Raw genomic sequence first — 16,127 nt, forward strand, 5'->3', positions numbered from 1 at the left:
AGGAGATTGGAGTTTGATCCTTGGATTGCAAAGATCCTCTGGCAACTCACTCCAGTTTTCTTGCCTGGGAAATCCCATGGAGAGAGGAGCCTGGTAGGCTACAGTCCATGGGTTTGCAAGAGTCAGACACAACTTAGAGATTAAACCACTACCACCACCGCCATACGATTCAGCAGTCTCACTCCTGGGAATATATCCAGAGAAAACCATAAATCAGAAAGATACATGTAACCAATGCTCTATGCAGCACTATTTACAATAACCAGGACATGGAAGTAACATAAATGTCCATCAAGAGAGGAATGGATGAAGAAGATGTGGTACATGTAAACAATAGAATGTTACTCAGCCATAAATAAGAACAAAATAATGCCATTTACAGCAGCACGGATAGATGTAGAGATTATTATACTAAGTGAAGTAAGTCAGATAGAGACATATCATATGACACCACTTTTATATGGAATTTAAAAAATGATACAAATGAACTTATTTACAAAACAGTAACAGACTTACAGACTTTGAAAACTTATTGTTGTCAAAGGAGAAACGGGGGGGAGGGGAAGGGATAAATTAGGAATTTTGGATTAGTGTGTACACACTGCTACTGCTGCTGCTAAGTCGCTTCAGTCGTGTCCGACTCTGTGCGACCCCAGAGACGGCAGCCCACCAGGCTCCGCCATCCCTGGGATTCTCCAGGCAAGAACACTGGAGTGGGTTGCCATTTACTATATATAAAATAGGTGATCAACAAGGACCTACTGTGTAGCACAGGGACCTCTACTCAATGTTCTATAATAACCTATATGGAAAGCGAATCTGAAAAAGAATGGATATATGTATATGCATAACTGAATCACTTTGCTGTATATCTGAAACTAACAGCACTGTAAATCAACTATGCTGCTGCTGCTGCTGCTAAGTCACTTCAGTCGTGTCCAACTCTGTGTGACCCCATAGACGGAAGCCCACCAGGCTCCCCCATCCCTGGGATTCTCCAGGCAAGAACGCTGGAGTGGGTTGCCATTTCCTTCTCCAATGTGTGAAAGTGAAAAGTGAAAGTGAAGTCGCTCAGTCGTGTCCGACCCTTAGCGACCCCACAGACTACAGCCAACCAGGCTCCTCCATCCATGGGATTTTCTAGGCAATAGTACTGGAGTGGCTTGCCATTGCCTTCTCCGGTAAATCAACTATACTCCAATATAAAATAAAAAATTAAAAAACTGAGGTTTAGAAATTATTCACAAAATTATGTTTCAGGTGTAAAAGAGATTATCCCTCATTTAAAGTTATTATAAAATGTTGGCTATAATTCCTGTGCTGCACAATATATCCTTGTAGCTTATTTATCTCATACACAGAAGTTTGTGCCCTGCCTCTATCTGGCCCCTCCCCTCTTCCCTCTCCCACTGACAACCACTACTGTAGTTTGTTCTATGTGTTTATGAGTCTGCTTCTGTTGTGTTCTTCATTTTTCTTTTATTTTTAGGCTTCACATATAAATGATAACATATAGTATTTGTCTTTCTCTGTCTTGACTTGTTTCACTAAGCCTAATATCCTCCAGATCCATACACGATGTTGAACATGGCAAAATTTCATTTTCTTTGTGGCTCGGTGGTATTTCATTGTGCATGTGTGCATGTGTGTGTGTATCACATCTTCTTTATTCATTCATCTGTTGATGGGTGCTCATGTCTGCTTCCACATGTTGGTTATTGTAAATAATGCTGCTCTGATTGGGGTACATGAGTCTTTTATTTTTTATTTTGATTTGATTTGATTTTTTTTTAACTTTACAATATGGTATTGGTTTTGCCATACATTAACATGAATCTGCCCCGGGTGTACATGTGTTTCCCATCTTGAACTCCCCTCCCACCTCCCTCCCCATATCATCCCTCTGGGTCATCCCAGTGCACCAGCCCTGAGCATCCTGTATCATGCATCAAACCTGGACTGGCGATTCGTTTCACATTTGATGATATACATGTTTCAATGCCATTCTCCCAAATCATCCCACCCTCGCCCTCTCCCACAGAGTCCAAAAGACTGTTCAATACATCTGTGTCTCTTTTGCTGTCTCGTATACAGGGTTATCATTACCAATTGCCTTCTCCCTTATATACGTTAGTATACTGTATTGGTGTTTTTCTTTCTGGCTTACTTCACTCTGTATAATAGGCTCCAGTTTCATCCACCTCATTAGAACTGATTCAAATGTATTCTTTTTAATGGCTGGGTAATACTCCATTGTGTATATGCACCAAAGCTTTCTTATTCATTCGTCTGCAGATGGACATCTAGGTTGCTTCCATGTCCTGGCTATTATAAACAGTGCTGCAGTGAACATTGGAGTACATGTGTCTCTTTCAATTCTGGTTTCCTTGGTGTGTATGCCCATCAGTGGGATTGCTGGGTCGTATGGCCGTTCTATTTCCAGTTTTTGAAGGAATCTCCACACTGTTCTCCATAGTGGCTGTACGAGTTTGCATTCCCACCAACAGTGTAAGAGGGTTCTCTTTTCTCCACACCCTCTCCAGCATTTATTTCTTGTAGACTTTTGGATGGCAGCCATTCTGACTGGTGTGAAATGGTACCTCATTGTGGTTTTGATTTGCATTTCACTGATTATGAGTGATGTTGAGCATCTTTTCATGTGTTTGTTAGCCATCTGTATGTCTTCTTTGGAGAAATGTCTGTTTAGTTCTCTGGCCTATTTTTTGACTGGGTCGTTTATTTTTCTGGAATTGAGCTGCAGGAGCTGCTTGTATATGTTTGAGATTAATTCTTTGTCAGTTGCTTCATTTGCTATTATTTTCTCATATTCTGAAGGCTGTCTTTTCACCTTGCTTATAGTTTCCTTTGCTATGCAGAAGCTTTTAACTTTAATTAGGTCCCATTTGTTTATTTTTGCTTTTATTTCCAATATTCTGGGAGGTGGGTCATGGAGGATCCTGCTGTGATTTATGTTGGAGAGTGTTTTGCCTATGTTCTTCTCTAGGATTTTTATAGTTTCTGGTCTTACATTTAGATCTTTTATCCATTTTGAGTATATTTTTGTGTATGGTTTTAGGGAGTGTTCTAGTTTCATTCTTTTACAAGTGGTTGACCAGTTTTCTCAGCACCACTTGTTAAAGAGATTGTCTTTTCTCCATTTAATATTCTTGCCTCCTTTGTATGTAAATCTTTTAGAATTAGTGTTTTGCTTTCTTTAGATATAAAGGAAATTTCTGGATCAGTTTGACAGCTTCTTACAAAGTTAAGCATGCATGTCCCATTTCGTAAAGCAATTTCACCCTTAGTTTTTTACCCAAAAGAAAAGATGGATATCCCCCCAAAAGACTTGTACACAGTTTACTTCTAATGACCAATAATTGGAAACAACCCAATGTCCATCAATAGGTGAATGGATAAATTCCTCTCTGAGTTGAATCTGTTGGGACCTATTGGTTTCATGTACCTGGATGACTAGATCTTTCCTAGGTTGGGAAGTTTTCAGCTATTATTTTTTTAAATAACATTCATTTATTTTATTTTTGGTTGTGCTGAGTCTTCATTACTTTGCCAACAAAGGTCCGTCTAGTCAAGGCTATGGTTTTTCCCGTGGTCATGTATGGATGTGAGTTGGACTCTGAAGAAAGCTGATCGCTGAAGAATTGATGCTTTTGAACTGTGGTGTTGGAGAAGACTCTTGAGAGTCCCTTGTACCGCAAGGAGATCCAACCAGTCCATTCTAAGGGAGATCGATCCTGGGTGTTCATTGGAAGGACTGATGCTAAAGCTGAAACTGCAATACTTTGGCCACCTCATGCGACGAGTTGACTCACTGGAAAAGACTCTGATCCTGGGAAAGGTTGGGGGCGGGAGGAGAAGGGGACGACGGAGAATGAGACGGCTGGATGGCATCACCGACTCTGTGGACATGAGTTTGAGTGAACTCCGGGAGTTGGTGATGGACAGGGAGGCCTGGCGTGCTGTGATTCATGGGGTCGCGGAGAGTCGGACACAACTGAGCGACTGAACTGAACTGAGTCTTCATTGCTGTGCATGGGCTTTCTCTAGTTGTGGTAAGCGGGGGCTACTCTTAGTGATGCCTGGGCTTCTCATTGTGATGGCCTCTCTTGTTGCTGAGCGTGGCCTTAGTTGCTCCGCGGCATTTGAAATCTTCCCTACTAGGGGTCAAACAGGTGTCCCCTGCACTGCAAGGTGACTTCTTAACCACTAGACCACCATGAAAGCCCTAGTATGTCTAATATTTGTCTCAACTGATATCCTTTGCCCTAGGTGGCAGTGGTTGGTTAATTTGCTTTTTTGTGTTTTTGAGGAATATCCTCTATGTGGTTGCTTCTCTGCAAGAATTCTAAGTTAGGTGAAGTGAAGGCAAACCCACTGTTGAAATGTTTTAGGGAACCCCTAGATAGGTCAAAACAAACAGGAAACTTTTGAGAATGAGGTCCATTCTGTTTCCTCTGGAACCAGGAATCCCTTCTAGGAATATGGCCTGCTATCTTTAAAATGCTTCTGAACTGAGACGATCTGGGCAAAGGGGAAGTGCTGAAGGTAAGCTAAAATGTCACAAGGTTCTCCTACTATGTTTTGTTTGCCTTTTTTTTTTTTTGATGAGTATTCATTTGGCTGCTGCAAATTTTTGAATATCTTCTGAATTTTAATAAAGCTGATTCTGATAATTTTTTGCCTGTATTTTTAGTTTCTCTGTAGAGGAATATTTCTTTGGAGTTTCCTACTCTATCATTTTTATTGAGAGATGAGTGGTAAAGCTAAAGAAAACCAAGAGAATTAACACAAAAATTCTCTTTCCCCCTTTGTTGCATAGGGAGATTGATTTTGGTGACAGGCTCATAGGATGCCAATAAAATGTTGATAATATTCCATGTTTTTCTACTGTGAATAAAGAAATTCACAGATATTTCTGAATTTCATATTTAAACTTATAAAATTCTTTATACATTACATAGATGTTTATGTATGCATGGCATATCATATAATTTAAAAATGGATTGTGATAGATTTATTATCTCTAACAAGATCCTTTCTAGAAGGAAGGATCCTTCCTTGTTTTTATTTTTTGTCTCATTTTTTATTCATCATTTTTTAAATTATTTATTTTTAATTAATTAATTTTACTTTACAATATTGTATTGGTTTATCTTGAACCTATATGAGAAAAAGGCAGTTTAAAAATGAATCTAGCAATAGGGGAAAAATTAATGTAACTGTAGCCCACCAGATTCTTCTGTCCATGGAATTCTCCAGGCAAGAATACTGGAGTGGGTTGCCATTTCCTTCTCCAGAGGATCTTCCCGACCCAGGGATTGAACCTGGGTCTCCCACATTGCACAGATTCTTTACCATCTGAGTTACCAGGAAAGCCCTACTGTTTATTCACAAAGAAGACAATATTAAGTTATGAGGCATATATGCTTGTATTCATTTGATTAGAAAGTTATAAAATTTTAAGAGAATTAAAAATATTTATGTAATATAATTAAAGAAATTAAAACCATTATATGTGTATGCATTTGCATGCTTATGTATGTTAGAAACTGACCAGTATTAAACTTGTTATTTGTAGGAAATGGGATTGTGAGAAAAAAGGAGGGAACACTTACCCTTAATTTTACACTCGTATGTATTATTTGAAAAATTTATGACAAGTGTGCATTATTTTGTAATAAAAGCACAAATCAAAATGTAGTTTTAAAAACAGTTTCTTAAATATTAAAAATGTAAATAACCAGTTAGCTTTGTGACTAAAACATTTAAATCTAGTGAGGACTGATCAAGAACTAGTTCACTCATCCATTTCCAGAAACTGCTGCTTTCACTACCTGCTTACTAGTTAGTTAACATGCTGATGCTCGGGATAAAAATGAGAAATAGTGTCCTTATCTTCAAAGGGTTTGTAGTCTAAGGAAAGAGACGCAAACACATAATAAGACTTACCTCAAAGCATCTGCAACTACAATGAAGGAATGTGACCTGGTGTATTCTAGATGCATTACAGAGGGACACATAGTTGAACCTGGGATATCAGAAAGGTTTTTCTGGTGGAAGTGATGTGTGAGTTGAATCTTAATGAAAGATATAAATACACATTCAACATCTAGTAAGTTGCAACAGTAGGATATTTGTGACATGTTGAGTTTTATACAAAATATTTCTGTTCCTTTTTCAGCTAATAAGTTCAGCTGAGTCATTAAAATATTGGGGCTCAATTAAGGCAGAACTGTGATGGATATTCCAAGCTGTCTTTAGTAGCTTTCCAAGCACATTTTCTGATTCCTTTTCCTACCTTTTTTTAGATCCCTCTACCCACCCTTGAAGCATAGTACTCTCCAGTTGCCCAGGAGGACTTTCAAAGAGATAACTTTTGGTCTTAAGGTGAGAGTTTTATTCCGTTTTTAAACTACAGCAATGTTTAAACATTTGTACTTGTAACTATTTAATGGGACGATTTGGACATTGGAGGGTATAAACATAAAGAAACGTTAGTTTTTCTGACCATATCTACTGCAAATACTTTTTTTGTTTCCACCTGTGGGTATTATCTTGGACAAATATGATAGTTTTTCTGATTACTTTTAGTATTAATACATGGATTTTTAAAATCCAGGTAGAATCTGATACCACATTTTAATTTTTTGTACAAATTAAAACTTATTCCTCAAGACAGCCTGACTCAGGCTTCTACTTCTTTTGATCTGCTTCTTTCCGCTCTGCTCTTTCATTTCTCCCTTCCCACAAGTCTATACTGCCTCTGGTTACTTTAGATTTGAGAGGGGAGAGAAGTAATGGTAGGAAGGCTTCTCCTTTACTGGTATTGTCGTATAACAGGCTTGACAGAAGCTTGTATGTTAATTTTCATTTCATGGATTTATTTAGTTTTTTGGTGAGGAGGGGAGCATCCTAAACTTCAGTTCCCCAATGTGGGCAATATTTCATTGACTGGCTACTTATGATTTCTTTCATTTCTGGATTCTAGTGACCCATTCCATATAGACTAACTTTGGGGATTGCCTTACTTCTCCAGCTATTACTTTTGGGAGGGATCTCTTTCAAGATGTTTCAAATTTGTTACCTTCTATGAGTTTCAACTAGGCCAAAAAATTCTATATTTGTGATATTATTGGTGAGAATTCAGTTTCCTCCAGTTATAACCCAGTTCTTTCTACTCTGCTCTCATAGCCAGCTCTTCTATAGTCTTAAAAATTTTTTTTCCAGTTGTGAACTAGAGGCAGAACATGTGTCTCTTAAACTCCAGGGGACAAGGGCAAGCCCTCTGAATGGATCTCTTAATGTAATCTTAATTTTCCTATGAGGATTGCATACTGACATCTCACCAACAATATTCTTACTTATAGTTTCTAACAAATTTCTAGTTCTCCCCTTGTATGCTATTGATGAAGACAATGAACTAAAAATTGTAACACTGGCTTAATAATCTCTTAGTGTATCCGACAGTGATGTGTGGAGTTTTATCAAAAATTCAGGACAATGGACATCTTATGAATTATGTGTCTTTTAAAAAATTTATATGGGTGTGCCAGGTCTTAGTTGTGGCATGTGGGAGCTTTGTTTCCCTGTGCTGGATCTTTAGTTGCAGTATGCAGGATCTAGTTCCCTGACCAGGGATCTAACCTGGTTCCCTTGCATTGGGAGCACAGAGTCTTAACCACTGGACCACCAGAGAAGTCACTGTGTTACGTGTCCTTTAAACAAAGTGTTAGACAGCCATGCAAGCAAATAACCAATTTGATTTGTATTTCTTAAAATTGTGTGGCCAGAGATTTCAAAATGAAAAAGTTGAAATCTTCCTGGAAGCAAATATTAAGAATTTTTAAGAGTTATTTTTACCATATGGTCAGGTGGCAGTCTCTTCCTATGGAACCACGTTTATGAAACTAAAAGTGCATCGGAATATAATCAAATATGTGATAAATCTTGCTGTTCACAAAAGTACCATGATGATTATGAATAGAACCAAGTCAGTTTGGATTGGAAGAAAATGTTTTTTTTTTTACCACTTGCAGGAAGAGAGTCACCGAGTTTCACAAAACCTTTTCATGAAGTTTTCATAATTCTCATTGCACAGAGGACCTGATGGAGGGCAAATTTCATGTCCCTGTTGCGTAGGCTGTAGATGAGGGGATTTAAGACTGGTGTCACTACAGAGTATATCAGTGTGATGATTTTATGCATAGCAACTGAGTTGCCAGATGTGGGGCTCACATACATCACCATAATGGTTCCATAGAAGAGAGATACAACAACTAAGTGGGATCCACAGGTAGAAAAGGCCTTTTGCCACCCAGCTGAAGAAGGAACCTCAAGCACAGCTCTGAGCACCAAGGTATAGGATCCAAGGATGTACAAAATGGTCAGAATGATGATAAGAGAGCTCACAGAATGGAATACATGCTCTATAGTGGGTGATCTAGCACAGGACAGTGCCATCAGTGGGTCCACATCACACAGAAAGTGATCAATGATGTTGGGACCACAATAGGGTAGTTGAGAAATGAAGAGAATAGGAACTGAATGTCCTAAGAAACCAGTGAGCCAACAAAGGGATACTAGAATGGCACAGAGTTTCCCAGTCATGATGGTGGGATAGTGCAGTGGATGACAGATGGCAAGGTAGCGATCATAAGCCATGACACAGAGGAAGAAGCATTCAGTTGTGCCCAGGGAAAAGAAGAAGTAGAATAGTGTGAAGCAACCAGAGAAGGATATGGTTTTGGTTTTGGAAAGAAAGTTGACCAGCATATTGGGGACTGTGCAGGTCACATACCAGATCTCTAGGAAGGAGAAGTTGGCCAGGAACACGTACATAGGGGTATGGAGTCGGTGGTCCCACCTCACAGCACAAATGATGGCTATGTTCCCAGTTAGAGTTAAGATGTAGATCAACAGAATCATTGAGAAGAAGATGATCTGCATTTTCCAGGGACCAGGAAAGCCCAACAAGACAAACTGTGTCACAGTAGATATTCCTGACTTATTCATGGTCCCCAGACTGTGGAGAGAAGACAGATAGACAACTCACTTTACTAAGGCATTTGAAATTTTTCTTAGGGCAGGCAGTTTGATTCATTCAGGAAAATGTATCAAATATTCTAAAACATGTTTTGGGTAAATCTTGTCAAGTGGGTCTTAGAAAGCATCACTACTAACAAAGCTAGTGGTGGTGATGGAATTCCAGTTGAGCTATTTCAAGTCTTGAAAGATGATGCTGTGAAAGTGCTGCACTCAATATGCCAGCAGATTTGGAAAACTCAGCAGTGGCCACAGGACTGGAAGAGGTCAGTCTTCATTCCAATCCCAAAGAAAGGCAATGACAAAGAATGCTCAAACTACTGCACAATTGCACTCATCTCATACGCTAGCAAAGTCATGCTCAAAATTCTCCAAGCCAGGCTTCAGCAGTATGTAAACCGTGAACTCCCAGATGTTCAAGCAGGTTTTATTTCTGCTTCATTGACTATGCCAAAGCCTTTGACTGTGTTGATCACAAAAAACTGTGGAACATTCTGAAAGAGATGGGAATCCCAGACCACCTGACCTGCCTCTTGAGAAACCTGTATGCAGGTCAGGAAGCAACAGTCAGAACTGGACATGGAACAACAGACTGGTTCCAAATAGGAAAAGGTGTACGTCAAGGTTGTATATTGTCACCCTGCTTATTTAACTTATATGCAGAGTACATCATGAGGAACGCTGGGCTGGAAGAAGCACAAGCTGGAATCAAGATTGCTGGGAGAAATATCAATAACCTCAGATATGCAGATGACACTACCCTGATGGCAGAAAGTGAAGAGGAACTAAAAAGCCTCTTGATGAAAGTGAAAGAGGAGAGTGAAAAGGTTGGCTTGAAGCTCAACATTCAGAAAACAAAGATCATGGCATCTGGTCCCATTACTTCATGGGAAATAGATGGAGAAACAGTGGAAACAGTGTCAGACTTTATTTTTTTGGGCTCCAAAATCACTGCAGATGCTGATTGCAGCCATGAAATTAAAAGACGCTTGCTCCTTGGAAGGAACGTTATGACCAACCTTGATAGTATATTAAAAAGCAGAGACATTACTTTGCCAACCAAGGTCCGTCTAGTCAAGGCAATGGTTTTTCCCATGGTCATGTATGGATGTGAGAATTGGACTGTGAAGAAAGTTGATCGCCGAAGAATCGATGCTTTTGAACTGTGGTGTTGGAGAAGACTCTTGAGAGTCCCTTATACTGCAAGGAGATCCAACCAGTCCATTCTAGAGGAGATCAATCCTGGATGTTCATTGGAGGGACTGATGCTAAAGCTGAAGCTGCAATACTTTGGCCACCTCATGTGACGAGTTGACTCACTGGAAAAGACTCTGATGCTGGGAAAGGTTGGGGGCAGGAGGAGAAGGGGACGACAGAGAATGAGATGGCTGGATGGCATCACCGACTCTGTGGACATGAGTTTGAGTGTACTCCGGGAGTTGGTGATGGACAGGGAGGCCTGGCGTGCTGTGATTCATGGGGTCGCGGAGAGTTGGACACGACTGAGTGACTGAACTGAACTGAACTGAACTGTCCTATTCCAAATAAGCCCTTTGGCCCTGACTCTTTGTAAAAGTATAACTCTAGGCTGCTTGAACTTTCTTTACCAGTGGACCAAATCTGTTAAATTTCATCTCTTTTTCAAATAAAGAAATCTTGAAATAGAGATAAAAATTATTTGTCTCATGTCTTATGTCTTTTTTTCTTTTTTAGTAAAAACTTCATATATAAGGGCAATTAATGCCATTCAGTTCAAAATGAGAGGACACATAGGCTATCATTAAAAAATAGATTGAATCTGACACTTCCTACAGATTTAAGTGATTTTAGCTCTGGCATTATTATTTCAGATTCTCTCTTTTTTTTGAACTATTTTCATTAGGAGATTTTCTATCATTTTTCCCCTATGATACCAGAAGAAAATAAAAAAGAATATTCAGATAATAAATTATTTAATATATTTTGAAAATCTCTTATTTAAAGACAGTTATATCGCACCATGGCTCATTTACAACTTGGTATTTAATCCTTTATTTTTTGCAGTGAAAGCCATTATTGTTCACCTCATTATGATTAATTTCACATAATTTATCACAGGGCTTCCTTGGATGCTCAGACAGTAAAAAGTCTGCCTGCAATGCAGGAGACCCAGGTTTGTTTCCTGGGTTGGGAAGATCCCCTGGAGAAAGGTATGGTAACCCACTCCAGTATTCTTGCCTGGAAAATCCCATGGACCAAAGAGCTTGGGTGGGACACAGTCTATGGGGTTGCAAAGAGTCAGACATGACTGAATGACTAACGCTTAATTTGTCTGGTTCCATATACACTTAAAATATATGTCATTAAGGATGAATATTCTTTGGAAGAACTGATACTGGAGCTGAAACTCCAATACTCTGGCCAACTGATGCGAAGAACTGACTCATTTGAAAAAACCCTCATGCTGGGAAAGATTAAAGGCAGGAGGAGAAGGGGACGACAGAGAATGAGATGGTTGGATGGCATCCCTGACTCAATGGACATGAGTTTGAGTAAACTCCAGGAGATGGTGATGGACAGGGAGGCCTGGCATGCTGCAGTCCACAGGATCACAAAGAGTTGGACGTACTGAGTGACTGAACTGAAGGATGAATATAACATATGAGATGTAGTGCAAAAAAAAAAAAAAAAAACACTAAAATAACCAAGAGAGTTTCTTCTAAAGCTCTTCTTACTGCTGTCACAAGTTCCCTTAAAATGCACTGTTTGAAAGACTGTATTTTTGTCTGTTTATTTATGTAAAGATACTTATTCATTTGGCTGCACTGGGTCTTAGTTGTGGCACGCAGGGTCTCTAGTTGCAGCTTGAGGACTCTTAGTTGTGTCATGTGGGGTCTAGTTCCCTGGCCAGTGATTGAACCCAGGCCCCCTGGATTGGTAGCTCAGAATCTCAGCTACTGGGCCACCATGAAAGTCCCACTTTATTTAAACAATATCTTTCAATTTTCAAAATAGCAGAAAACAATTGAATTGAAGATGTTTTAAAAATAATTATTTACCAACATTCCAAAATTTGCCCTTATTTCCTTTAGAATATCATCACCAAAGAAGATATCCTCTTAAGAAGCAAACACAACTCAGAATAAAGATCATAATGATGGCATTAACATAATGAAATCTCTAGACATCATTTAACAAGATATCTTTAGTTTTTTTGACTAATAAGAAGAAATTTTCCTTAAAAATAATTTTGGTAAAGTGATATATGAAAGTGAAGTGGTATATACAGAATATTTATAGTATTCATTTAACATAATCAAATAGAAAAAATTCCTTCTATTCAGTGAGGCTGTATATTTAATATATATGTCTTATTTAAAGATAAGCATATTTACAATGATATAGATGTTGCAGCCTCATTAAATTAGTAATGCATAAAATGAACTATAGTCCTCATCTAGAAGCAAATGTAAGTTTCCCATTGAGATGGTTGTGTCAGAGCAGTTTGTAGTCCTGTGAACAAGAAACCAGGAAGAGAAGGAAATTCAAAGATGGAGATAAATTCTTTTTAATTTTTTAAACTGGGATGATTATGAAGAACTAAACTAATTTGCATTGATCCCCATTTTGGTGAGACATTTGAAAGGATGGCTCCCTCTATTGGAACCTGGTGCTTTTTAAGCTAGTGTCCACTCTTCTTAACAAAACAAGAAAGTGGTGAAACAAAGAGTAGCCACTTACCTCTGGAACAGCAGCAACAGATGACTTGAATTCACAGTCTGAGTCACAGACTATGACTCAAAAACTTCAAAGTATTTGAGCTACAGACCACTTTTTTTGACATAAAATAAAAATAAAAAAGACCTCACAGAAAAGCTATCACCCAACTGTAGTGAAAACATTGTAAATTAATTTCACAGATAATTTCCAACATAATTATGAGAAGCAATACTTAATATATTCACCATTAAACCCTATGTGAATCTCAGTCTTCACGTACACTAATTTGATTTTATTATTAGAAGAATTTCTTAATGCTACTTTTCCTGAAGTTGCAGATGGGTGGACAAAGGTGGAGAAGCTAAGAGAGGATTCCAAGAAAAGCCCTCCACTTCTATTTTCTCTTGGGTTCAGCCCCAATGGATGGAGCCAGTTTCATACTATTTTGTTCAAAGTATCTATTAAAGTCATACCATTGTTGATGACCCAGCCACTTCCTAAAAAGGGAAAGACAGGTGGATGACTTTGGTACCATTTAGTGTGCTTATTTTGGAGAATGTGAGTTCCATGGTGATCTAAATTCTCTGAGGTTTTTTTTTTTGTTTTTTGTTTTTGGTTCTAAAGCTGAAAGAGAGACCAATATTCTTTGATACTCAGTCTCTTGAGTATATCATATGTGCAGATGTATAGGAAAATAGGCCTACCTGTGGTGTATAATAGGAGCAGTACCCAGCAGGGAAGATGTCTCCTAAATAGAATGATGCTTTCCTAGATCATCCTGGGGAGTCCATAGGTTGTCCTTCACTGGTCTTAATGTGGACGCCCTGGGTGAGAACTTCATGCATATCTTCTTTCACTTCTCTTGCACCACAGATTCTGGTGATCTGCTTCCTACAGAGTATGTTGTAACTATGTGCTGGTCTTCATGTATGCATCATTTTGGCCACTGTTGGGAATTCTGTTATTTCTTTCTTAAGTGTGATCCTCTAAGTTTTCATGTTTCCCCTAAGGACCTTCCTTCTTCTTGCTTGGAGGTTTCATTAATATGTCTGATAGGTTGGCTCATAGGGATTATTAGAAATAACGTGCTACTCTGGGGAGACACTGTGGTCTTCTTAAGTCTGTGTTTTTCAAGCAAGTATATGTGATTTTGTGCTGTGGGATACAAAAAGTGCCTAATTAATATCTTCTGAGGAAGGGACAGTTTTCCTCAGAGGAGTTAGTTTTGTATTATGCCAAATAGGTGTATATGCCATGAAACAAAAAGTATAATTTTTAAGATAAATTTTTTAATTAAAAAAAATATTGTCTCTACATGCCCCATGTTTTCTGACCACTGGTGCCAACCATGCTTTGGTGGTGGAAAGGTTTGAGAAACACTGTACTAGAGTATTTCATCACCGAGCACCAAAGGCCTATCTCCCTGTTCTCCCTATGAACACCTAATTTCACTCCCAGGATGGCTGTAACTAAGGTGTTCTCTCATTTTAAGTAGATTGGCCTCTTAGTTTCTGACTTTCCTGTCACAGCATGGGGTTTGGGCAAAAAAATGGAATTTGTTATTGGTATAATTTCCTCTAGATATTTTTCTTAGACTTTGTCTGATAGCCTTCTGAGAAGCACAAAAATATGTTTAAGGCATTGTTACTCCATACCACAAGTGGTAATGGGGTTGTCACAGTTGATTTAGGAGGAAGCACTGTGAGTAAAAATGCACAACTGGGGGAAAGATTATTCAAGGTGAAATAAGAAGATTGATCATTGTGAAGTGCAGGGCCTTAGTGGATAAGCAAGAGAGAAGACTGAATGGAATATCTATTGAGTGAGCACTTGGAAGGCAGGAAGAAGAGTCTGCACTTTATCTGTAAGTGATAGAGGCATAAAGTATACTCTGTTTTTGGTGTGAAGACAACCTCAAACAATGGATAATCTCCATCACTGTGTATTTTACTTGGTGGCCTGTTGACCCCTTTTCTTGAATAATACTTATTTTCTGAATTTAGAGGATTGCACCCATTCTTGAAAGGCTCCCAGTACACATTCATTTGATTCTTTCACCAGATAAGATTAAACCAGCAAAGATACATCACACTTACATAAAAAATCTATCTATCTATATATAATAACACCATATAATTCCTCAGTGATGTTGTACATGTTTAAAATGTTTATTCAGCATTTATCATTGAAGAGCTGAACTTGAACTGCTACGGAACTGTGAAAAACAAGGTTTTACCTTTATTGTGAGCCAAAATATGACTTATTGTAGCCATTCTCTATCATTGTTACTATAAATAGTTAAGGTCAGAAATGATGAATTCTGCTTCTCTTTTAAAGATGTCTCAGTTTTGATTAATTCTTAATCCCAGGATTTTCTTTAGGGCATCTTTCATGTCTTTGTTTCTGAGACTGTAGATAAGTGGATTTAAGAGCGGAGTCACTGCTGAGTATACCAAAGTGATGATGTTTTGCATTCCTGCTGGGTTTCCTGATGTTGGGCTCACATACATCACCATAAGCGTTCCGTAGAACAAAGACACCACCATTAGGTGGGACCCACATGTGAAGAAAGCTTTAGTTCTACCCTCATGAGAGGGAAAACGAAGCACAGCTCTGAGTACCAGGGTATAAGATCCTGAGATGGAAAGGAAAGGGCCAAAAATAATCACTGAGTTGAAGGTGTAGCAAATCAGCTCAGTGGAAGGAGCAGGGATGCAGGCCACTGCAAACAATGGGCCTGGGTCACACACAAAGTGGTCGATGACGTTGGGTCCACAGAAGGGAAGTTGGGAGATAAGGACAATGGGGACTGGATAGCAGAGAAATCCACTCACCCAACAAACACAGACCAGGACCACACAGAACTTCCCAGTCATGATGGAGGGGTGATGCAGTGGGCAACAGATGGCCAGGTACCCATCGTAGGCCATAACTGATAGGAAGAAACACTCTGTTGTACCAAGTGAAAAAAAGAAATAGAATTGGATGAAGCAGCCAGTGAAGGAGATGGTCTTGGTATCAGAGAGGATGTTGACCAGCATGTTTGGGACAGTGGAGGAAACATCCCAGATCTCTAGGAAGGCAAAGTTTCCCAAGAAGATGTACATGGGTGTGTGAAGCCTCCTGTCCCATTTCACTGCACAGACAATAGCCCCATTCTCCAGCAGCGTCAGGAGATAGACCACCAGGATTAATGAGAAGAAGAACATCTGCATCTCCCTTTCACCAGGGAAACCCAGGAGAACAAACTCAGTCACAAAATGCATTGTTGTATTCTGGAATCCCAAAGCTGTTAGAGAAACTGAAGTTAACAGAGCAATGAATAATCATGAACATTTGTAGGTTTTGCTAACAAATAGCCTGGAAAG

The 16,127-nt window shown here is 39.0% G+C and overlaps 2 protein-coding genes across 2 annotated transcripts; both read right to left on the bottom strand.

Annotated features, from left to right (window-relative positions):
- Positions 1 to 8,085: 8,085 nt before the first annotated feature.
- On the bottom strand, positions 8,086 to 9,030 carry LOC129562909 (olfactory receptor 11H7). Its single transcript, XM_055436396.2, has one exon. The coding sequence runs from the start codon at positions 9,028 to 9,030 to the stop codon at positions 8,086 to 8,088; it is 945 nt and encodes a 314-aa protein (XP_055292371.2).
- Positions 9,031 to 15,101: 6,071 nt separating this feature from the next.
- On the bottom strand, positions 15,102 to 16,040 carry LOC129562861 (olfactory receptor 11H6-like). Its single transcript, XM_088840359.1, has one exon. The coding sequence runs from the start codon at positions 16,023 to 16,025 to the stop codon at positions 15,102 to 15,104; it is 924 nt and encodes a 307-aa protein (XP_088696485.1). The 5' UTR covers positions 16,026 to 16,040.
- Positions 16,041 to 16,127: the final 87 nt, after the last annotated feature.

The sequence above is a fragment of the Moschus berezovskii genome, chromosome 9 (assembly GCF_049115385.1).
Source record: "Moschus berezovskii isolate FMDL1 chromosome 9, NW_MosBer_1.0, whole genome shotgun sequence".
NCBI lineage: Eukaryota > Metazoa > Chordata > Mammalia > Artiodactyla > Moschidae > Moschus > Moschus berezovskii.

Excerpts from the sequence above, each read along its gene's own strand:
- LOC129562909 (XM_055436396.2), bottom strand. The coding sequence starts at position 9,030 with ATGAATAAGTCAGGAATATCTACTGTGACACAGTTTGTCTTGTTGGGC.
- LOC129562861 (XM_088840359.1), bottom strand. The coding sequence starts at position 16,025 with ATGCATTTTGTGACTGAGTTTGTTCTCCTGGGTTTCCCTGGTGAAAGG.